The sequence below is a fragment of the Populus nigra genome, chromosome 10, assembly GCF_951802175.1.
Source record: "Populus nigra chromosome 10, ddPopNigr1.1, whole genome shotgun sequence".
NCBI lineage: Eukaryota > Viridiplantae > Streptophyta > Magnoliopsida > Malpighiales > Salicaceae > Populus > Populus nigra.
In genome coordinates, this window is record NC_084861.1 from 2,950,577 (window position 1) to 2,973,387 (window position 22,811).

The window sequence follows — 22,811 nt, forward strand, 5'->3', positions numbered from 1 at the left end:
ATTATTATGAAAAATATTTTAAAAAACAATCTCTATCACACTTCCATACAGAGCCTAAGTCTTGAGTACCATATCAAGGCTCCAATGGTCTCTCTTTTTTTATATTAAAAATAATGCAATCTATTATGGACTAATATTATTAAATTTAGTTTGACATAATAAGTTGATTTAGAATCTATCCAAGTTAGGTTTTAAAAAACCAGATGAAAATTTAATTTGATTTTTGATTTTTTTTTAAATAATGTCATTTTAATAAATAAAAAAATATATATCACTTTTTTTTATCTAGATTAATTTACCCAACCTCTTATCTTGCCTTAATCAATGTTATGGGTGAAACCAAATTTAAGCCTGTACCCAAAAGAAGTAAGAAGAAGGCTCCTAATTTTGCCAGAATGAATGGCATTACTATCATCTCGGAAACTACCACAAAAATAAAATCGGTGGCATCAGCAGCTTCACACACCAGTCAACCAAACCTAGATTTCATCTTAACCACATGGTTTTATGCTCCTATGCATGATTTTTAGGATCATTGAGTGGTTTATTATGAGATTAATTGTAGAGTATTAGACAAATAAGCTTGCATGCGAAAAAAATTGACAAAAAGATTTCGCAACCAGAGTTTGATATGCCGTTCTTGAAGGCTTAAACAGAAGCTGAAATTAACTTGTGATTGTTAAATTTAACATTTCAGATAACCTAGATCGCGTGTATCTGTTGCAGATATGGATAACGAATCGGTGAGAATTCCAGAAGTCGTTCTAGTTAGTTCCGATGGCCGAAAAATGCCGGTGTTGGGGATGGGCACATCAGCTTCTCCACTAGAGGGATCTGACGAAACAAAAACAGCCATTCTTCAAGCAATCGAGATTGGTCACAGACACTTCGATACAGCCACGTTATACCTAACAGAGGAGCCACTTGGAGAAGCAATTTCTGAAGCCTTATCTCGCGGGCTGATCAAATCACGAGATGAGCTCTTCATCACCTCGAAGCTATGGTGCAGTGATGCTCATGGTGATCTTGTCCTCCCAGCCCTTAAGAAGAGTCTACGGTATAACAATATTCGTTTTTACTAATCAGGCATATTGATTAAAAGCCAGGATTATCAACTTTGTCGTAAGCAAATCTTGATGCTTATCCTATGATGTTCCTCCTGATAATCAATTAATTTACGTCATGCATGCATGCAGGAATCTTCAGCTGGAATACCTTGATCTTTATCTAATTCATTGGCCTGTGAGCTCGAGATCAGGGACCTATGAGTTCCCTATAAACAAAGGAGACCTTTTACCTATGGATTTTAAATCCGTATGGGAAGCTATGCAAGAATGTCAAGATCTAGGTCTCACGAAATCCATTGGTGTCAGCAATTTCTCTTGTAAAAAGCTTTCAGACATCCTTGCCTTTGCAAAGATCCCTCCGGCAGTTAATCAAGTAAGTTTGCAATATGACTTTTGGCTTTATCATTAACCATCACTTCCTTGATTTCAAGAAATGAAATATATATATATATGTATTAAAAGTGAAAATGTGGGAACTAATTGAAAGGTAGAGATCAATCCATTATGGCAACAAAACAAGCTAAGGGAATTCTGCGAGGCCAATGGAATCGTTTTGACAGCTTATGCTCCTTTGGGAACCAGAGGAACCATTTGGGGAAGCAACAGGGTTATGGAGAATGAAGTACTGAGAGAGATTGCAACCGCTAAAGGAAAGAGTGTTGCTCAGGTATGCTCATACTCCTAACTCTAGCATGCATGCATCCTCTTTTCTTGACATTTAACACTTCTACTCGTACAATTACATTTGGATGGATAACACACATGCACGCGCACACAAGAATAGGACTGAATTCATGGGTTTTAAAAACAGGTGTGCCTCAGGTGGGCATTTGAGCAAGGGGTCTGTGTGGTGCTGAAGAGTTTCAACAAAGGAAGGATGAAGGAGAACCTTGAGATACTCAACTGGACATTGAGCGAGGAAGAATCCAGGATGATCGGTGAAATACCCCAAAGCAGAGGATGTCGCGGAGAAGATTACATCTCAGAAAAGGGGCCTATCAAGACAATTGAGGAGCTTTGGGATGGAGAAATTTGATTTAGTTTTTAGATCCTTAGGTACAAACAAAAACTTAACGTCTCCTGTTCATCGTTGTCGCACTCTTCCATTTCTGCCAGTATCATAAAAGAATAAATTACCCTCGTCCAAACTCCAAACTAAACATAACGGTTAAAAGGGAATAAAAAGTGGTGTGATATATACAGAGAGAAAGTTATTGAAACTTACAGGGAGGGAAAGCAATAACACATTACTTCTCCTGCTGGTTTTGCTTCTAATCTACAAATTGTTAGGTTCAAGAAGATTTATTCTCTTACAATCCCTACCGTGACGCATCATTTTATCCCTAACTCGAGCAAACCACGACTCGATTCCGAGGCAATTAAGTGCCGCCATTCAATTGACCATCGGCCGAAGTCAGCCACTGTAAAATTCCATCCCATATGGAAGAGCCTCAGGCCAGGGTCTCCCCTGAAAGCTATAACTGGTCTCGGACCGAATACTACAGTAAATCAATGCCACACGCAAACCCTCAGCCAATGCCTCCTATCCTTTCCGTCCATCACGGGGTCCTTAGTCCGTGCAACTAAACAATGGAAAGAAAATATCAAATTTCCCATGCCAAATCTTCCAACATGTTGCTACGTACAGTACTTGAAAATATTCAAGATATTCTAAGAGGCATTCAAAGGAGACTAAAGAAAAAAAAAACCCTAGGTTGAGAGTTCTTTCTCATCCTATAAATATTAATCCAGCGAGCAGAACGGATCCAAACCAACGAGATTGACATGGGGGAGGAGTCTTTGCTGCAATAAGACAGAGTGTTCAGATGCAATTAAGAGTGAACTGCTATCGACAAAAACAAGGCTATCTTTCTGCAAAACAGAATATGGAGTGGCATACTACTGATGTGTCCGAATTTCTTTTATAGAAGGAGGCGTTAAAAACAATGAATCCAGCGGAAACTCATAATGTCTTTGTTTTACTAGAATAATGCTTACGGAGTAGGAAAGAACAAGCTGCGCTTACATGCTCTACAACTGTTGTTGAAGGCCTGTCTTTGAAGCTTCAAAGATGACGGACAGCAACAAATTTGAAGCACGGCATATATTGAGAGAGAATTTGAGATCACAAGCAAATAAGTTAAACTGAAACTAGAAACGAACGGCTCTATGCTGTTATACACAGGCAACTCCATCCGAGACCAAGAATCTGGCAGAACAGGAGCTGACCGTCCTCATTGCGGCACCAGCTTGGCAGACGTGTTCGGTTGCTTTCAAAAATCTTAAGCATGTATGCATCGCGAACTTTTCAAGAGTAATGATCCACACCATTTAATATAGTGGAAGTTAAATCTTATTATTTCTGCTATCAATAAATTAAAGAACGCCATAAAGATTTTTGGTTGCAGTATCAAAGAATAGGTCCCGAACAAGATGAAGCAACTTCTCAATGAGATTAGTTGTAGAAGTTTTGCAGTAGTGGACAACATATATAAATAAACACAATTAATTGTTTTCCACCCATGAATTAATTCATAACATTAGCCATTTCACCAGATTTGCTGTTGGCTTAAAACATAACTATAGTAATTAAGATGATAGGTTTATCTGGGATTAATCCATCAAATAATTGAAGAAATAAGCACAAGAACAATACCTCATTCCCTAGCTAGCCGTTTATTTAAAGCTTCATTTCACATATTCGCAGCATGTGCTGGCTCCACACGAGTCGACATAGCAATGCTTATGCTGTCCTAAACTAAAGCAATATTATTATGCCTTTAATATTATAGTATATCATTTAGTTGTCCCTCCCTCCTTCCATTATCCTCTAATCTTTGGGTGGGTGAAATATGTGTCTTTACCTGCTCGGTAAAGACAGGAAGGACAGAGGCACCTATGATTTTGCTGAACAGGAAAGATGCCCCATATCATATCCAGGTTTAGGGGGAATAAGAGATTCCAGAATTAAAAACATCATTCACACGGCCATTGATCCTTTTCAAGCTTAAAGTTCTTGAAAGATGAATTTAGCTGGCCAACTTTCATAGTAGTCTTCGATTCTCCATGAACCCTCATCATGATCAAATCCAATCCATACAGTTAATTCAGTTGGTCGGCCATAACTTGTGTGTGTGTCTATATATATATATGCGCTACAAAGAAGCCATGCCCATCTTGGCAGCAGAAAAGGACTTCATCAATGGTAAGAGGAGAGAAATTGGACGGTGACCACCTTGCATATGTTCTGATAACCATTTAAAAGTAAATGGAGACAGATTAATTTGTGGGTCCTGATGCGCCCGTTAGAGATCCGGTTTGACTAAAGTAAATTTGCCACTTTATTTATTTAGATCTCTTTGTACTAAGCTTTTGGTTTCTTTAGATTTGCCTTTCACGATTATCAAGTCAACCACTTCTTGGTACATAGTTGATGGTTGATGGGAGAATATTTTTTATTTGGTATGGTTTTTATTTATAAAAATAATTAAATTGAAGTTTTATAAAATATATATAAAAAAATTAAAATTAATTTCAATTCAATAATTTTAAATTAAAAATCAAAATTCAACCAACTAGTTGGTTATTATTAATATAATATTTTAGTCTTACGAATCCAATTCAGTAATTTGGCTTAGAACCCAAATTCTAAAGTTTGTATATAAAATTATTAATAATTTAAATTATTTTATAAATAGCTTAAAACATTTTAATATTACATCTATCTATCGAATCCATGCACCCTGTTCATCAACTAATGATGGTTCGAAAGAATTAGAAAAAAATATTATCACTACAAACAAAAAAAATCATTTTAGGATATGGGCACATAACATATTCCACATTTAAATATATTTAATTTTTTAAAATATTATATAGTTTTACATGATTCCATAGTTTTATTAGTTAAAGGTTCCATTAAAAAACATTAAGGATATAAATGATATATAATTTAAATATTATACTACCACGAACTTTTAAATAATTTAAGAGGCTTTTAGTAAAGATTGATCTAGAATGGAAACATCTTGTCTTTTCTTCTTTCTAGTTTTACTTATTAACAAAAAACATTAAATGTAAGAAATTATTAAATATCTTATGTTTAATAAATTCGGTTTAAACACTTTAAAACTTCATGAATTATCAAATAGTTAAAGTGATTGTAGCATAAACGTGATAATGTTTTTTTATTTATTACTGTTGGTGTTCGGATCAATTTGTGCACACCTCGACTAATTTCACGAATCCTGAAATTAATAACCATGTAAGCCTCCAATAACCATCATATTAGCAACTATAGGACTCGAATTTGAAATCACATGGAAGCAAACTTTCTCAAGTTCTTACCACTGAACTATCATATTAGTAAATTATTTTTTTTAGTTTAACGTGGATGTCCGGGTTAGTTTGCACGCATCTTGACTAATCCCACGACCCCTGAAGTTAACGATCATGTAAGCCTCCAGTGGCCATTATATGAGCAACACAGGACTCGAACCTGAGACTACAGAGGAAGCAAACCACTTGATTCTAAATTCTTACCATTGAACTACTAGATGATTTTGTATTAGTGAAAATTATGTATATAGATTGTTGCCATGAACGACGTCTACCTCTTGTTGAAAAAAAAAAAAAGGTTATTGCATGCACAGCTCAATTTTTATCGTTTCTGTTTTTTTCTAAAAAAAAGTTAGTGTTTAACATGTCAAGTTAAGTGTGTGATAAATAACGGATGATATTTTTACAAAAATATTTTTTAATAAAAAATATATAAAAGTAATTTTTTTAGAATTTTATACTTTTAATATCAACATATTAACATATATTTAAAAAACAATTTAATATCATTTCAAATAAAAACATTTAAAAAAACAGACTAAAATGCTTTATTAAACAGAACTTGAGGTCATTTAAATAAAAAAACAAGAACTTTTCCAAGTGTGTGATGAAAAGTGTTTTCTAAGAGTTTTTTTTTATTAAAAAATATATTAGAATAATATTTTTAAATTTTTTTAATATCAATACATCAAAATCTTTAAAAAATATATAAAAGAATTATTTAATATTTTTTTAAAAAAATTATTTAAAGATAACACAAGAAATGATAAGCTATGTAATGATACAAATATCAAGGAAAAAAAATATCAAACAATCTTTTTTGAGAAGATAATTCAAGAGATGTTAGAGATTTAAAGTATATTTACAACAGTGGTGCAATTAGAATTTTATAAAATTAGAATTTTTTATTTAACATTAATATTTTAATTTTTATATATATTAACAATAATAATAAATTTTTTAAAATAGTATTTTAATATATTTTTAAATAAAAAAACTTAAAAAAACTCACAAATTTACTTACCACACAAACTTGGATGTAGCGCAGGAAAAGTCCAAGCATGAAAAAGGTATTATGGGCCCACCACTAGATCTCTTTGGGACTCCCGAATCTCCTCGTTCTCACTCTTGTCGCGTCTGCTGCTGGCAAAATAAATTCACTATGTTTTGTCACCATAATTTCACATCACTCCTACACATGCTCCGTTCACCATTGTTCTGTGAAAAGGACAAAATTCAAGTTCCAGATTTTTCTAAATTATTTTTAATAATTTTAGTGTGTTGGTATAAAAATTTAAAATAAATTTTTTTATTTTAATATATTTTTAATTAAAAAATATTTTTATAAAAATGTTTTACGTTATATTACAAAACATCTACTAAAAATCACTTGTGGATCTTGATTATTATTTTTTATTTACTTACATCACGAATTAAGTTTTATATTTAAGAGGATACTTGACAGTGTGGTAGTGTTTGCTTTTCAAATAACTTTTTGTGTCGAAATGCATGCGAATAATTTTTTTTTAATTTTTAAAAAATTATTTTTGATATCAGCACATCAAAACGATCCAAAACGTATAAACTATATTAAATTTTAATAAAAAAAATTAAATTTTTTAAAAACATGGTTTGAACCGCGTTCCCAAATATATTCTAAGATTGTATAAAAATTCAAGATTATTAGGTTACTGAAACAATTTATAAATAATCAAAATTATTTTTTTATTAAAAAATATATTAAAATAATATTTTATTTTTTAGATTAATTTTTAATATATATACATCAAAGCAATTTAAAATTAAAATCAAAATTTAAACTAAAAAACAATTCAAATGCACAGTATACTTGCAAAAACTCATTCAATATGACGCGTCTGTGAGCATGACCAATATCTCGCGATACGAATATATAGGGTTAGATTTCATGTTGATTTGGAGATCTCACCTAAGGGGATTTCAGAATTTGAGCCTTGTCAAGGAGGGAGAGAAATTAAAGATTGAAAGGGACACACACTAAAACGTCAGGTGACAAGATTTGTTAGAGGGAGAAACTAAAGATTTGATTTTGAGAGAAATAGAAAGAGATAAAGAAAAATAAGAATAAAAAAACAAAGAGACAACCCATTGAAAGAGACAGGGAGGCATCGCAGACATAAATAATAATTTATTTATTTCTTAAAATACTGTTAGAAGGAAATACTGACTTTATATAAAAATTAATTGGATAAAGTACACTAATCCGAATATAGATATTATAATTGATTTTTATTTATTTGTACGGTGATAGAGGAAAATAATGAGATTATTTTATTTAAAGCAATGTTTAGTTATTGTTAGGAAAGATAGTGAAGACAGGAAGAATATATCTCTCTTGAATTGAAATTTTTTATAATAATTAGTAATATTTTATTACTTATTTCTTTGAATTTATTTTTAAAAATAGATAAACATATTTATAAGATAAAAAATTAAACTCATTAACAGTTAAAAGTATTGTTTTCAAACAAAATCATTCCAAATTTATTGATTTTTTTAAAATAATATTCTTTAAAATTTTTATAAAATAAAAAAATTATGTTAACTCGAATAAACTAAATAACCCTTGACCCAATATTTATCCCGTTTAAACCCTTGAATGACTTTCCTTCTAATAGTTATGTTTACTTCTTCTTTTCTTTTTTGAAAATAAATACATAACAATAATTAATAAAATATCATTAATTATTTTTCAACACAATTATATCATACTTTAACGATACAACATATATATATATATATATAAGCATTGTTGGGTCCTTTGTCAATTATGCCATTACCACAAGCAGGGCAGAGCATATACAAAAAGCAAAGGGCACGAGACGTATAGAGCCGTGTTTCTGCCTGCTCTCGAAGGAAAATCGGGTATGGGTTCTAACAGTATTGTTTCAAATCGTTGGATGTCAGAGAAGATGAACTGCCTCGATCTCTCACCCAATTCTAACTCAGATAATGAAGAGGAAGAAGTTCATGTACTGGCAGTGGATGATAGTTTTGTTGACCGCAAAGTCATCGAGCGTTTGCTCAAAATTTCATCTTGTAAAGGTAAGCTTCGTCCGTGTCTTTGATTCGATTACGAGTGATTAAGTATTCTTAACTTGAGGTTGAAGTTTTGGTTTGGATTTTGTTCGCAGTGACAGCGGTGGACAGTGGATGGGGAGCTCTAAAACTGCTTGGATTATTAGACGACGACGAAGAAGACAAGAGCAGCTCCTCCTCCTCCTCCTCATCTGCTGGTTTTGAGGTCAGTGAAAGAATAACGTATCATATCAATTATTTTGAGTTTTTATTTATTTATTTCCTGATTAATTTTATTTCTCAGGGGTTGAAGGTGGATCTAATAATTACTGACTACTGTATGCCTGGAATGACAGGATATGAGTTGCTCAAGAAAATCAAGGTGGGTCTTTACTATTTTAATTTTTTGAATTAAATAAAGCAAAAAATGTTGATAAATCTTGTGTATTGAGCAGGAATCATCTAGTTTCAGAGAAATACCGGTTGTGATTATGTCATCGGAGAACGTGATGGCTCGAATCGACCGGTGTGATATTTCATTATTCAATCCATTCTTCAGTGCATGGTTCTTAAAATATTTTTTTCTTTACTAAAATTTGGAATAAAAACAGATGTTTGGAGGAAGGAGCTGAGGAGTTCATAGCGAAACCAGTGAAATTGTCAGACGTTAAACGACTGAGAGATTACTACATGGCAACCAGAGAGATCAGATCAGTTCAAAGCAGCAGCAATGTTAACAAGAGAAAATTACAGGAGAGTTTTGATGTATCTACATCTTCATCGCCACCCTCTATCTCACCGTCTCCTTCGCCCTCCTCTGCGTCTCCACCATCACTGTTCTCATCATCAGCGCCGTGTTCTCCCTCGTCTTTAGATTCTCCGACTAGACGGATCAAAATGACGAGCTTCGATTAGGTCCTCACCGTAATACCCTTATTCTAATTCGATTTACCCTCCGATCAGACAATGCTGGCAATTCCCCATCGATTTTCACGGTTTTTGTTGCTAATACACCTGCCCTTTTTATTCTTTCGGTTCTTTTTACTCCTGTGGTCCCTGTTTTTTTCCATTAATTTATGTGAGAATTGATAACATCGGACGAGCCTCAAGATGTGTTCTTGGATTTCTATGAAATACTACGAAGATATATCATATTATATAATAATAAAGGGGAATGGAATTGAAAAGAGGAGTTTTGTTAAAGCAATTGGCATGGTGGATATTGACATGGTAAATATGTTACATGGAACTTAATATAAGGTTGTGTTTTAATTTAAATTGGGTTTGATGTTGACATGTGATTCGAATCTTGTTTCAAATAAAAATAATAGATGGTTTGGTTGAATTGAGTTGATGACTCCTTGATGGACTTGATGATGATATGCTTGAATTTTAATTTGAATTGGATTTTGATATTGATCCAATTGATGTCAAGTAAGTTTTAAATAAAATATAAAAATAAAAGAATTGGATGGATTAATTTAGATTGATTTCATAGTTCAAAAGCATGAGTTTTGTTTTTCTTAAGCAATATACAAGCTTCTTGAGCTTTATTTTTTGAGTGATTTTATAGGTGTTTATTTTTTGTTTGAAGATTTATTTATTTATTTATTTATTTTTAATAATATCATGTTAAAATCATAAAAAAAAATACTAAAAAAATACTAATTTAATATTTAAAAAAATGAAAACTTTGAAAATATACTGAAACTTCGATGACGACACTTTTAAAAAGATTTTGATGAGATGAATCCAACGACATAAAAAAAAATCATTAAAAGTGATCGAAGCGAGTCACACAAGCAGTTCAAAGACAAGTGAACTCCTAACATCTTTGAATGGATTTGTTCACACTGTTTATTGTTTGTAATCTTTATTGGTGGTGTTGGATGCTCTCATCGAGATTTTTCCAACAGTATTAGTGTAGTCATCAGAGTTTCAGTGTGCCTTCAAAGTCTTTTTTTTTTCTTCTTTTTCTTTATGGATTACAAAGAGGAGAGAAGAGAAAAAAAAACAAACAAAAAAATAAAAATAAAGACACTGAAATTTTGATGATAATATAATCAGTATCGTTATAAAAATCTCGATAAAATAAATTCAATAATACTAAATAAAGTCACAAATAATGATTTGGTTGAATTTTAATTTGAATTGGTTTGGATATTGATTTGTGATGTAAAATAGTTTTTAAATAAAATATAAAAATAATTAATTTGGATGGATTAATTTAAATTAATTTAATTGTTCAATAGCACAAGTTTTTTTTCTTAAATAATACGAGCCTTTTGAGCTTTATTTCGTGAGTGATTTTTTAAGATTGTATTTTTTGTTTGAAAATTTATTAAAATAATTTTTTTAATATTATCATATTAAAATCATCAAAAATTACTAAAAAAATACTAATTTAATATTTATTCAAGATAAATATATATATTTTTAAAATATCCAAATACATGGTATCACACTTCCAATGGGGATCTAAGAGTTTTTTTGGTTTCTAGCATAATAAAAAAAATATATGATAAAACAATACATTGTAAAATATATTTAGAGAAATAACACGGTTTAAAGAATCATAGATGAATACTGGGATTTGCTAGTCGCAAGTATCATATGTGATTTTTTTTTATTGCAAAATTGATAAACACAAGATTTAATAAGAAGAGAGGAGAGGTAAGGAAAAAATAAATTACAGAGACAATGAAAAGTTATCGAAGTTTTTTTTTTTTTTTTCTTTTCTTATTAAATCCCTTAACTATTAATTTTATAATTTAAAAAAGTAGTATATAATACTTGCAACTCATGAATCGCAGTGTTTATGGGAGTGTGGTTACGGTTGCTTTTCAAATAAAATAAAAAAATATCATTTTGATATGTTGATGTTCAAATAACTTTTCGTGCCAAAATATATCAAAATGATATTTTTTATTTTTTAAAAATTATTTTTAACATCAACATATCAAAATAATTTGAAAACATTAAAAATATATTAATTTGAAATAAATAAAAATATAAAAAATTTTCAAATTTTTTCAAATATATTTTTAAAATATAGAAACAAAGAGACCCTAAACACTTTAAACCCTGAATCGCAGTGTTTATGTTTCTAAATATATGTTTAAAAAATTATGTTATTTTATCGATTTTTTTTACTGAGCTGGAGTTAAAAAATACTCCGGGATCTAATGAATGAATTGTCGAACATGTTTCCTGAAGGAGGGCCAGCTGGAGGTGGCCATGGATCATCACTGCAGTTTGTGTCTGATGGTCTCTCTCTGATCTAATAGTGGCGGCAGACCTGCAAATGCTCTGCTGTCAAGGGGGGGAAGACCGGTGGACCCCTACGTTAGAGAGGCAGGCTTTGCTGGTTGCTTAGAGAATGTGGTCACTCCACGTGGAGGCTCCACGAGGTGTTCTTGTCATCCACGCTTTGCAAACATAGCGTTTGATTGGTCGTCTCAAGTCTCTATCTAGAGGCGCACGAGTCTGTTTCTATCATGTAAACAAATCGGACCTCAGTTCATCTCTGCTTGAAAAGGTTGGCAAAGCTCAAGGCTACGTTTATTTCACGCTGTCCGTGTCTTGTGTTTTGTTTTAATTATAAATTATAAATTATAAATTGTTTAATTAATTAATTAATATATATTACAGTTTTGTATTATTTTTTCTTTTAAAATCTCAGTCAATAATTTAAAACCCCGTATGAGCAAGAGATAGAGTTGATGGGTCAATAATTGACCTTAATAACACTGATGCTTTTGTTTTCCACAAGTTTTGTGTTAGTGGTGGAATAACCACAGTAATTTATTTGGTAATAACAAAATTGCGTTATGTTGTGGGATTTATTAAAAATTTAAGTTTGAAATACAGTTTTTGTATAATAGTTTTTACATATTTTTTTAATTAAGTTTTATAAAAATTTGTTAAACCTTGCTTGTTTTTGCATTTGAAAAGTACTTTTAAAAAAATTGATTTTTTTTTATCTTTTTCTTTACTTTAAATTAATATTTTTTTTGGTGTTTTCAGATCATTTTGACGCGTTGATATTAAAAATAATTAAAAAAATAAAAAAATATTATTTTGATGCATTTTCAAGTAAAAAACACTTTGAAAAACAAACCGCAACTACACTTACAAACACAATTAGTACAAAACATTTTATACATGTTTTTTGCTACACATGAACTTCAACCATAATTTTTACTAAATACATATCTAAATTTAATTAACCGTACTTTTTTCAAACTTAATTTTTTTAAACCACAACCATAAAAACCACCTAATAAATAAATGCACTCTTGGTAGATAACATTCACCAACATTGCTGAGGTCTGGTCAATTGTTTAATGATGAAAAGTGATGGGGGCAGCAAGAACAAGCCTAGCATTTCCTCAACAACTACATTACATGCCCATGGAGAAGGTCAAGAAGATCTTGATGAATCATTTGTAGTGAGACACTCCCATTATTTTCAAAATAAATGATTTTGGGCCCATAGAGTTTTTGAGATGACACCAAATTTGACAAGCCCTTTGCAAATTAATTCCACACCCTTTACTTCCCGGAATATAAAGCCAAAACCCACCACTAATGATTAGAAAATTGACATTTGGAAACCACAAAAAGAATCAATAACACCCATTTCAAATTCCCTGCAAAATGCTCAGTGAAGAAAAAACCCGGTCTGGCTTGTCAATCAAACTTTTATTATACAAACATTTAAATGGAGGTGGGTTTACTGTTTTCCAACATTCAAAACAAATTACTGAATTACTGTTTTCTAACAGCCAAAGTTACCGTGGATTACAACGGTAATTTATGGTGTTTTTTTTTTTAATTTTTTCTATTTTATTTTTTAGTTTTTTCAACTTTTCTTTATTTTTTTTTTGCATTTATTTTTTGTTGATTTTACTTTTTAAATATTGAGTTGGTTAAAAATTTCACTTTATAATTTTTTTCCTTTAAAATACTATGTATTGCTGCGGTGTTTTCCCACATAGTTTTTCTATTTTATTTTTTTATTTTTTAAAATTATATTTTTTGAATTTTTTTTTAATACTGAGCTGATTAAGAATTTAGTTTTGTAATTTTTTTTCTTTAAAATACTGTGGATTACTATGGTGTTTTCCCATATAGTTTTTCTATTTTATTTTTTTATTTTTCAAAATTATATTTGTCAATTTTTTTTTAATATTGAGCTGATTACGAATTTAGTTTTGTAATTTTTTTCTTTAAAACATTGTTGATTGCTACACTGTTTCTTCGCACGGTTTTTTTAATGATTTTCTCCAAAATTATCCTTTTTTATTTTATTTTTTAATATTGAGCTGGTTAAAAATTACAGTTACAATATGTGAGGAAATCACTTTAACTTTCTTTGCAAATTACTGTGGATTGCTACAATGTTTTTTCCCACATGGTTTTTTTCCAATTTCTTTTGTGTTTTCTTTTTTTATAATATTTTTTTCCAAAATTATTTTTGTCGATTTTTTTTCATATTGAGTTTGTTAGAATTTAACTTTGTAATAAAGTTTAATCATATGGGGAAAACATTATAGCTTTCCTTACAAAACATTGTGGATTGCTACAGTGTCTCTCCACATGGTTTTTCTTTTCTTATAATTTTTTTCAAATTATCTTTGTCAATTTTATTTTTTTAATATTGAATTGTTTGAGAATTACAATTACAAGTCATTACAAATAAGGCTAAATCATGTGGGGAAGCACTGTAGCTTTCATCACAAAATATTGTGAATTGCTACAGTGTTTTTAACATGATTTTTTTCTCATTTTTTTGGTGTTTTTTTTTGTTGTTTTTTTTTCTAAAATTGTCTTCGTCGATTTTTTTTTAATATTGAGCTAATTAAAAATTTAGCTTTATAATTTTTTTTCTTTAAAACACTGGGAATTGTTGCAGTGTTTTCTCATATGATTTTTTTCCAAAATTATCTTTGTCGAATTTTTTTTTGAATATTGAGTTGGTTAAGAATTATAATTACAATAAAGCTAAATCATATGAGAAAAACATGGTAGTTTTTCTCACAAAATACTGTGGATTGCTACAATATTTCTCTAAATGGTTTTTATTTTATTTTATTGGGAAAAACACTGTAGTTTTTCTCACAAAACATTGTCAATTGCTACAATGTTTTTCCTCATGGGTTTTTTTCCTTCCAAAATTATCTTTGTTGGTTTTTTTTTAATATTAAGTTGGTAGAGAATTTAGCTTTGTAATTTTTTTTGCTTTTTATTAACAGAAAAGCTAAATCATGTGGTGAAAGCACTGTATCTTTCCTCACAAAATACTGTAGATTGCTACAAATCATTTTGTTCAGTTTTTAAGTTTTTGATCACCAACATAATTTTTTTTCTCATCATGAAATATTTGCTCCATCATACTTTTAGTTTCTATTACTTATCTAGCACTGGTTCACAATTATAACATTATCAAGTGTATTTGTTTTATAATGTTGCCGCAGGTATGTCATCTCGCATAGGTTATTTGGTATGAAATTTGAATTTTTTTAATATATTTTTTTAAATAAATTTAAAAAATATAAAATTAATTTTGAATACTTAGTCTCGCATATAATTTTTTTAAAGCTTCCATGCACAAAAATATTTTTTATATTTCCTATGTGGTGTGTGTGTATATATATAAAACTTATATTCATATTAAATATTTCTTAATTTTTCATGTGGAATAACTATATATAGTATAGATTCACGTGGATTGTTTCTTAATTTTTCCATGTGAAATATTAAAATTTCAAATATTTTTTTTATTTTTCCTGAGTCAACTCATGTGATCCAAAACCTGTTTTCTCGGTCGGGTCAATCTCCATGCCGAGTTTAATAACTATGACAAAATGCACTTCACCAGCAATTGCCAAGTTAATTATATCCCCTCCTTAGTTTACTAAATTTAATTATTTAGTCCTCATGATTATAAAAGTTATTATTTAATCCTTATGTTTTTAAAATCTGTTAAGAATTTAGTTCTTCCATCAATTCCATATTTTTTTGCAATTTTTTTTGTTTAAAAAATAGTGATAAGAAAAGAGAAGTAGGCGAGATAGAAACGTTTGATCAGAATGTGGATCCTTGATCGCAAGGGTTTTTAATTATTTTTAACACTATAAGGATTAATTAATTAATTAATTATGATAAAAAAAAATAAAAAGACTAAGTTATATAAATAAATCGCAAATAAGAGAATGGTGACAACTTACCAAAACGAAATGGAAACAACCGAACCACCAGGCAACATCTACTCTTTTGAGACTGTCTAGGTGAACAAAACCAAAAGCAAAACTCAAGGTGATATCATTATTTTTAAGCTTGGATTGGAATGGCGGGTCGATTAGGGCCTTAACTGATCTGGATTGAACAAAAAAATTAAAAAAAAAACAGTTAAAATCCTAGATCTGGAGATCTCAATCTGCAAAATTCTTCGAGGATTTCCATTTTCATGGCTGTCATTAAACAGCCATGGCATGTTCTCCAGCTAATGTTTTTCCTTTCAGTTATTCCTTTCTCTTCTTCCCAGTCAAATTCTCCTCAAAATATTGAAACCTTCTATCCATTTCCAGGACCAAAACCGACTGCTTCTCCGAACTCTACTCCATTGGGGTCGTCAGTGCCAGCACTTTTGCCTCCGTCATCATCCAACAGAAACGTTATTAAGGCATTAGCTGCAACAGCTGCAAGCACTTTTGTTGTTGCCATTTTGCTCTTCTTCTTAATCCAGAGGTTCATAATTGCTCCTCGAAGAAGAAAGGAAGGAGATGATGCTGATTCTGGAGGAGGCCAGACAGTGGCGCCTCTGCCCTCTCATGGTCAGTTTTCTCGAGTCGAAGGGAATGTGCAAGGAGTGGTTGTTGATGAGAATGGACTGGATGTTCTGTCCTGGAGAAAACATCAAGTGGAAGACAAGAAAAACAGTTCTCACAAACAGGAGCTCAGGAGGAAGTCTGAACCCAAACAAGAAATTCCATTGATTCGAGGAAAATTCTCCACTTCTGAAAAGAAAGTTGTACCAGAAGCAACAGTTCCCACTGTCAGTTATCAATCTATCGACGCTGGGACGGCTGTCAATGCCATTGAAAAACCAAAAACAAGCCAACCATCAAATCCTCCACTTACTCGGTCTCCAACACCACCGCCACAATCTTCGATGGCAATTCCAAACAAGCAAGTTCCTGCACTGCCTCCACCTCCAACAAACCCAGCAAAGCAAAAACATCAACCACCCAAGGCGGCTGGTTTGGCGGCATCTTCAAATCTACCTCCATTTAATAAAGGTGAATCAGGGGAATCTTCAACCGGACAAGGCAGCACCAGTGCAGGAACAAGGAATGGTCAGGTAAAAGTGAAGCCCTTGCACCGGGATAAGGTGAACAAGAATACTGGCCATTCCATGGCGTGGGACAAAATTGATGGTGGCTCTTTTAGGTAATTGTAATTCATCTTTTTTTGTTTTAATAAGAATATAATTAAGTAGTAGTTCAACTTCAATATATATATCCTGTTCTTTGGATTCTCAAGTTTTTCTGTGTATATATTTTCAGGGTTGATGATGATCTTATGGAAGCCCTCTTCGGATTCGTTGCCACCAACAGAAAATCCCCCAAAGGAGACAACTCGAGCAATTCAAAGAATCTTAGTTCCATTCCACCAGCACAAATTTCTATCCTTGATGCCAGAAAATCCCAGAACATGGCGATTGTTCTCAAATCTCTGTCAATCTCTCGCAATGAACTCCTGGATGCATTAACTAATGGTCATGGTCTAAATGCAGATACTCTTGAGAAGCTCTTGAGAATTGCCCCAACCAAAGAAGAAGAATCCCAAATCCTTGAATTCAGTGGGAATCCCACTAGACTGGCTGATGCTGAATCCTTCCTCTTCTATCTTCTGAAAGCTGTGCCATCGGCATTTGGTCGTCTTAGTGCCATGCTTTTCAGATCAAATTATGATGCAGAGATTCTTCACTTCAAGGAATCTTTACAAATAGTTGATTCAGGGTGCACGGAGCTTCGAAATCGAGGGCTCTTTATCAAACTTCTGGAAGCAATTCTCAAGGCTGGTAATCGCATGAACTCGGGAATTTCTAGAGGAAACGCCCAAGCTTTCAAACCAACTTCATTTCGAAAGCTATCCGATGTTAAAAGCATCGATGGAAAAACTACTTTACTTCACTTTGTCGTGGAAGAAGTAGTCCGATCTGAAGGAAAACGCTATGTTCTTAACCGAAATCGTAGCTTGAGTCGAAATAGCAGCCAACGAAGCAACAGCGGTAGTGTGATTTCAGAGAATTCAACGTCAAAAGAAAAAAGAGAGAAGGAATATATGATGCTGGGATTACCTGCGGTAGGAGGGCTCAGTGCCGAATTCTCTAATGTAAAGAAAGCCGCCCTAATAGATTATGATGCCTTTGCTTCTACTTGCTCTGTTCTCGCAGCTCGTGCAAGAGAAGTTAGGGCATTTGTGTTGCAATGTGCTGCTGCTAATGGCGAAGGGGGATTTGTAAAGGAAATGAAAGGTTTTCTTGAAGCAGCAGAGGAAGAACTGCAGAGTCTGACAAAAGAGCAGACTAGGGTGATGGAACTTGTTAAAAAAACAACAGAATATTACCATGCAGGAGCTTCCAAGGATCAAGAAGCACATGCACTTCAACTATTTGCCATCATTAAAGACTTTCTATATATGGTTGACCAGGCATGTGTTGTGATTGCTCGAAATCTGCGGAGGAAAACGCCATCATCAAGTATTGAACACTCGCCCAAGTCACCAGCATCAAGAGTGCCAGTAAGGTTCCCAAACTTGCCTGAACGCTTTATGCTCGAAAAATCTATGAGCAGCTCTAGTGAATCGGATTCAGATTTTTTAATAGATATTTATCAATTATCATGGAAGGGAGTGGACCAATGTATATAGTTGTTGCACAAAATATTTCAGAACATAAGCATTTCCCATGTATATATGGGCATAAATTGTTTGCAAGTTCTTATTATATATTCAAATAAACATTTTTTTTTTTCATCATTGTTTGGATTTGTTGAAAATGCAAATGGATTTTAATTGATGCTATAAAAAAAGTGATCAAGATGATTAAGAGATAAATCTCAAGTCCCAAAAAAAGTGAAAAAATCTTATGATATTCAAGGAATAACTAGTGATATTTTAATAGTTATTTTCTGTTAGGATTTGCCATTAATGGGTAATGACTTGTGCAGCCTATTCTAAGAAGAGAGAGTTGCCATTGTCAATGGTAGTTGCACCTACCATTGACAAATATATCAACCCATGTGCAGCTGCTATTGTTGAAGAAAAGGAGCCACCATACTTGCCTATAAATAGGCATACGTGAGAGAGCAAAATGCAAGAGAGAGTGCAGAATGTGAGAGACCAAGAGAGAAAGTGAGGGGCTGTCATGGGCAGCAGCCCTGCTGCCATGTGCAGCAGTGTGAGAGAGCTGGGAGTAGAGTTTGAGTGAAGTGATCCTTCTCCTCCATGTGTGTTGTAATCCTTTCTCTATTTGTCTCTAATAATATTGACTCTTTTCCGTGGATGTAGGCGGTTTTGCCGAACCACGTAAAATATTGTGTCAGTGTGCTTTAGCCTCATTTGAGCAAATATCAGTACACCATTGGTTCGCGCATGGGGGAGCCGAAATTCCCAACAATTGGTATCAGAGCACATGATTTAAAGGGGTGTTTGTTTTTTGCTCAAAAATAAAAGTTCTCAAAATGGTGTTTTGATCATACCACTATGTAGAGGAGGAAGAGACGAAGCCACTGGTGAAAACGCCGTCAAAATCGGACGTCGGACATGGTCGCACGCGCCATCACGCTCCGGCAAGGCGTCTGCCCAAGCGCACTGACGCGCCCCACGCGTGCCAGCGTCTTCTTCGCCTGGATGGGTTGACCCGACCCAGATACCAGTTGACCCGACCCATTTGGCTGACCCGGATAAGGATGACGTCAGTTTGCACAGTAGGCATGCCCCATGATGACATCAGCATGATGTAACGATGACATCAGCATGCACAGTTAGCATGCAAGGTCAGCGACCTGTCAGCAGCCACGTTAGCATTGTAGGACCCACCTGCCACGTCACCAGCCTCGAGCCGAGCCGAGTTGAGTCGAGCCGCGAGCCGAGGGATAAGATTCTGTGCAACAGAGTCTACGTGAAACCGGATCTGAGATTGAATCTGGGCCGTTCATCAGGCCAGAATTGTTTTGATCAAATCTTAGCCGTCTGAAATGCGATTTGGACGATTTCAGACTTGTTTCCAGGTAATTTGATCGTTCTGGATGCAAGGTACGGTCCGATCATTGAGATTTGAGACCGAAAGTGGTGGTGGTGAATTAACAAAAGAGATTGCCCGATCAGGAGGCATCCGATGGTCTTCATGGTGGTCGATGAAGATGAAGAAGAAGGTGCACATGTTTACCCAATTGCATGTGCTGAACTGCGAAGTGGGGAGAATTTTAATTGCCTTGAGGGAAGGCAAAATTGGGACACTCTAGACACTCGATCAAGTGGACAATTAGAGGTGTAGAGTGAAAACTGATGAAGACCAATCTTGACGAATCTAAGCACTGGTAGTCTCGCTAGATGTTGAGAACTGATGTATTACACTAGTATATTCCAGATCACTTGTAAAGGAAAGCCGCAACAAAGCTAGCAAATGGTTGTGTATATGGAAAGACAGTACGATAGATAGATATGGCCTAAGAAGTTCTGTCTAGGAGGTTGGGTTTTAAGCGGGACCAGTGTGACCCCTCTAATCTTTCCTGGGAACTTGCTTAGTGGAAGGATTATCCATACGGTACTATTTTCGTGTATATAGCAGTTTGTAATGAAACGGTTGAAGACTAGCAAGACGACGGCACAAGGGAATAGTTGGGTTCCATATGTTCAAGGATCTGATGAAGTGGTGATTTCTCCAATGAAGTTAGATTCGGTGACTGTGATTTCTCGAGGGAGAATTGATGAAGACCCTGATAATGGAAGAGAAATACAGCAAGGGGATAAAGATTGGCACCCTATTTTGACTTGGACAGGTGTTATGACAGGATGAGCTGCTGTCAAACATAAGCAAGGAATATGGAGAAAATCTGGAGAACAGAAATTGCACGAGGGCACACGGAGATTGTGCAGGAGTACTCGTAGGATCCAACGAGGTACTGTAATGAGACAACAGGTGCAAGGAGAAGAAGTGTTCCCAGATGAAGCTCAGAGCAGAGACTGTTAAAGTTTGTACAACAAGAAGTCTCTTATGCTCTTAATGAAGACAACAGGCGAAGACCTTTCCAATGCATGCAAGGATGGAAAGAGAGCTGTTGTAGAGAATACCCCCACACTTACCTCTTGCTCGTCCTCGAGAAAGGATAGGTAAAACCAAATTGAAGTTAAATTAAATGAAATCACTATGACTAATCTTCTAATCTCCCATCAATATCCAAGAATATATGCATTATAAACAAGAACACAATTAAGAAGGATAAAGAGTATAAATTTTCATGAATTTATTTACATGCAAACTTCAAAACTTAATTAATCGTCGGGATTTAAATGAAATCTATGCCATGCCAAAGTGATAGGTCCTCTCATTGATATACACTCCAACACTCACGTGTTTAGGGCTTATGTGTTTAAATCTCTCAAATTCAATCAATGAATATGTTCTACTATAAGCTTGCTCTTCAATCTCATCTCCATTAATAACATATTACAAACAATGCATGAATCAAAAGGTCTTATTTTCTGGTTGTAATGGGGCTAAGGTAAAGGTGAGGTAAAAGAGAGTAAAAGAAAAAGGTTCAAACCAAAGAAAGTAGAGCATTCTGAAAAATGATATTTCAAACAAGATATTCCATCGAAGCACATAAATTTTCCATCTTTAATCACCAATGCTTAACTTCTTTTGATTTCAAGCTTTTTCAATATAAAATCTTAAGAACATAAAGGAACACTTTTTTCTTTTTTCTTTTTCTTTTTTCTGTTTTTTTTTTTTTTTTACCTTTGGCAACTTTGCCCATCTTTTCATCAAACATCACTTCTTCTTTCTTTTCACATAATTTCCAACCATAATTCCATGAAATATCACTAGTATATGCTCTACTAATCCTTGGCCAAGGGAAAAGGAAAACATATATAAAGTTAAGGCTTATACATGGATAAAGCAAAGAAAAGATAAACAAGCTCAAAAGGGGTTTACTAAGGATAATATGCTTTAGGTTGGCTTTTTGGCTCAAATGGTTAAAATTCCTAATGCCTTTATCATCTTCATGTATGTATGTAATATGAATGTAATCTCAACAAGATATGAAGCAAGTTCTAAAGATACATATCATTGAAAGAAAGCACAATCAAAGAATATAATGTTGAAGGCTCAAAAGCTTGCATTGGTATAACACTATAAAGTCAACATGGCATATTCTCAAAGTCAATCCCTAAACCAATTAAACCTTAAAACTTGCATGCACACTCCTTCATTCGATTTATATCTTCATCTATCTCAACTAATTCTCATACATAATACTCATATTCTCAAAAACCAATGGGAGTTCAAAAGATCAAACATAATTTTTTTTTTTATTTTGAAAAATAACAAAGAAAACCAAAATTAGAAAACCAACATTCTCCCAATACCCCCACACTTAAAACATAACATTGTCCTCAATGTTAAAATAAAAGAAAAGGAATATTGGAGAATGACAAAAATAAAGTAAAATGCGAAAAATAAAAGACAAGGGAAAAAGAAAGCAAATCTGTTTTTTTTTTTTTTTGTGCTGGGTTGCCTCCCAGTAAGCGCTTTTGTTTTATGTCATTGGCTCGACATGTTGCATGCTTATTCTTCATAGATTGGTTCAGCTAACTCCGCAGAAGCGGTGAGTTCTGTCGTCCAACCTTCATAGAAAGGTTTCAAGCGATGCCCATTGACCTTGAGTACTTTGTTGGTTTCTAAACTTGTAATTTCAACTGCACCATAAGAAAAAACATTAGAAACAACAAATGGTCCAATCCAACGAGAGTGTAACTTTCCAGGAAAAAGTTTCAAACGCGAATGATAAAGAAGGACTTTGTCTCCAACATTAAACTCTTTTCTTGTAATCATTCGGTCATGGAGACTCTTAGTCTTTTCTTTATAAATCCTTGCATTCTCGTAAGCATCATTTTGTATTTCTTCCAATGTAATTCCAATCTTTTTGGGCACCAAAAGGATAGGCGCCACCCATTCATTGTCTATGATGGGGTGAATGACTCTTGCATCATGGGGAACAGTTTGCAAAGCTTGCAAAGCCAATGCTGATTCATGCATGTTTTGGGGAACACATA

The 22,811-nt window shown here is 33.2% G+C and overlaps 3 protein-coding genes across 3 annotated transcripts; all 3 read left to right on the plus strand.

The window, feature by feature from the left end:
• The first annotated feature begins 788 nt into the window (after positions 1–788).
• LOC133704800 (non-functional NADPH-dependent codeinone reductase 2-like) lies at positions 789–2,173 on the plus strand. Its single transcript, XM_062129793.1, has 4 exons — positions 789–1,057; positions 1,197–1,440; positions 1,555–1,734; positions 1,879–2,173. The coding sequence occupies exons 1-4, from the start codon at positions 789–791 to the stop codon at positions 2,101–2,103; spliced, it is 918 nt and encodes a 305-aa protein (XP_061985777.1). The 3' UTR covers positions 2,104–2,173.
• Positions 2,174–8,196: 6,023 nt separating this feature from the next.
• On the plus strand, positions 8,197–9,665 carry LOC133704640 (two-component response regulator ARR5-like). Its single transcript, XM_062129528.1, has 5 exons — positions 8,197–8,489; positions 8,579–8,688; positions 8,767–8,844; positions 8,918–8,988; positions 9,074–9,665. The coding sequence occupies exons 1-5, from the start codon at positions 8,312–8,314 to the stop codon at positions 9,375–9,377; spliced, it is 741 nt and encodes a 246-aa protein (XP_061985512.1). The 5' UTR covers positions 8,197–8,311; the 3' UTR covers positions 9,378–9,665.
• Positions 9,666–15,701: 6,036 nt separating this feature from the next.
• On the plus strand, positions 15,702–18,509 carry LOC133704760 (formin-like protein 4). The gene is made up of 2 exons (XM_062129722.1): positions 15,702–16,916; positions 17,033–18,509. The coding sequence occupies exons 1-2, from the start codon at positions 15,934–15,936 to the stop codon at positions 18,399–18,401; spliced, it is 2,352 nt and encodes a 783-aa protein (XP_061985706.1). The 5' UTR covers positions 15,702–15,933; the 3' UTR covers positions 18,402–18,509.
• The last annotated feature ends 4,302 nt before the right edge of the window (positions 18,510–22,811 follow it).

What these genes read in the sequence shown, in the direction of transcription:
- LOC133704800 (XM_062129793.1), top strand. Translation starts at nt 789, where the DNA reads ATGCCGGTGTTGGGGATGGGCACATCAGCTTCTCCACTAGAGGGATCT. An exon ending in GCCCTTAAGAAGAGTCTACG is followed by an intron (nt 1,058 to 1,196) that starts GTATAACAATAT and finishes GCATGCATGCAG; the next exon opens with GAATCTTCAGCTGGAATACC. An exon ending in AAGGAAAGAGTGTTGCTCAG is followed by an intron (nt 1,735 to 1,878) that starts GTATGCTCATAC and finishes TTTTAAAAACAG; the next exon opens with GTGTGCCTCAGGTGGGCATT.
- LOC133704640 (XM_062129528.1), top strand. Translation starts at nt 8,312, where the DNA reads ATGGGTTCTAACAGTATTGTTTCAAATCGTTGGATGTCAGAGAAGATG. An exon ending in AGTTGCTCAAGAAAATCAAG is followed by an intron (nt 8,845 to 8,917) that starts GTGGGTCTTTAC and finishes TGTATTGAGCAG; the next exon opens with GAATCATCTAGTTTCAGAGA. An exon ending in GTGATGGCTCGAATCGACCG is followed by an intron (nt 8,989 to 9,073) that starts GTGTGATATTTC and finishes GAATAAAAACAG; the next exon opens with ATGTTTGGAGGAAGGAGCTG.
- LOC133704760 (XM_062129722.1), top strand. Translation starts at nt 15,934, where the DNA reads ATGGCTGTCATTAAACAGCCATGGCATGTTCTCCAGCTAATGTTTTTC. An exon ending in ATTGATGGTGGCTCTTTTAG is followed by an intron (nt 16,917 to 17,032) that starts GTAATTGTAATT and finishes ATATATTTTCAG; the next exon opens with GGTTGATGATGATCTTATGG.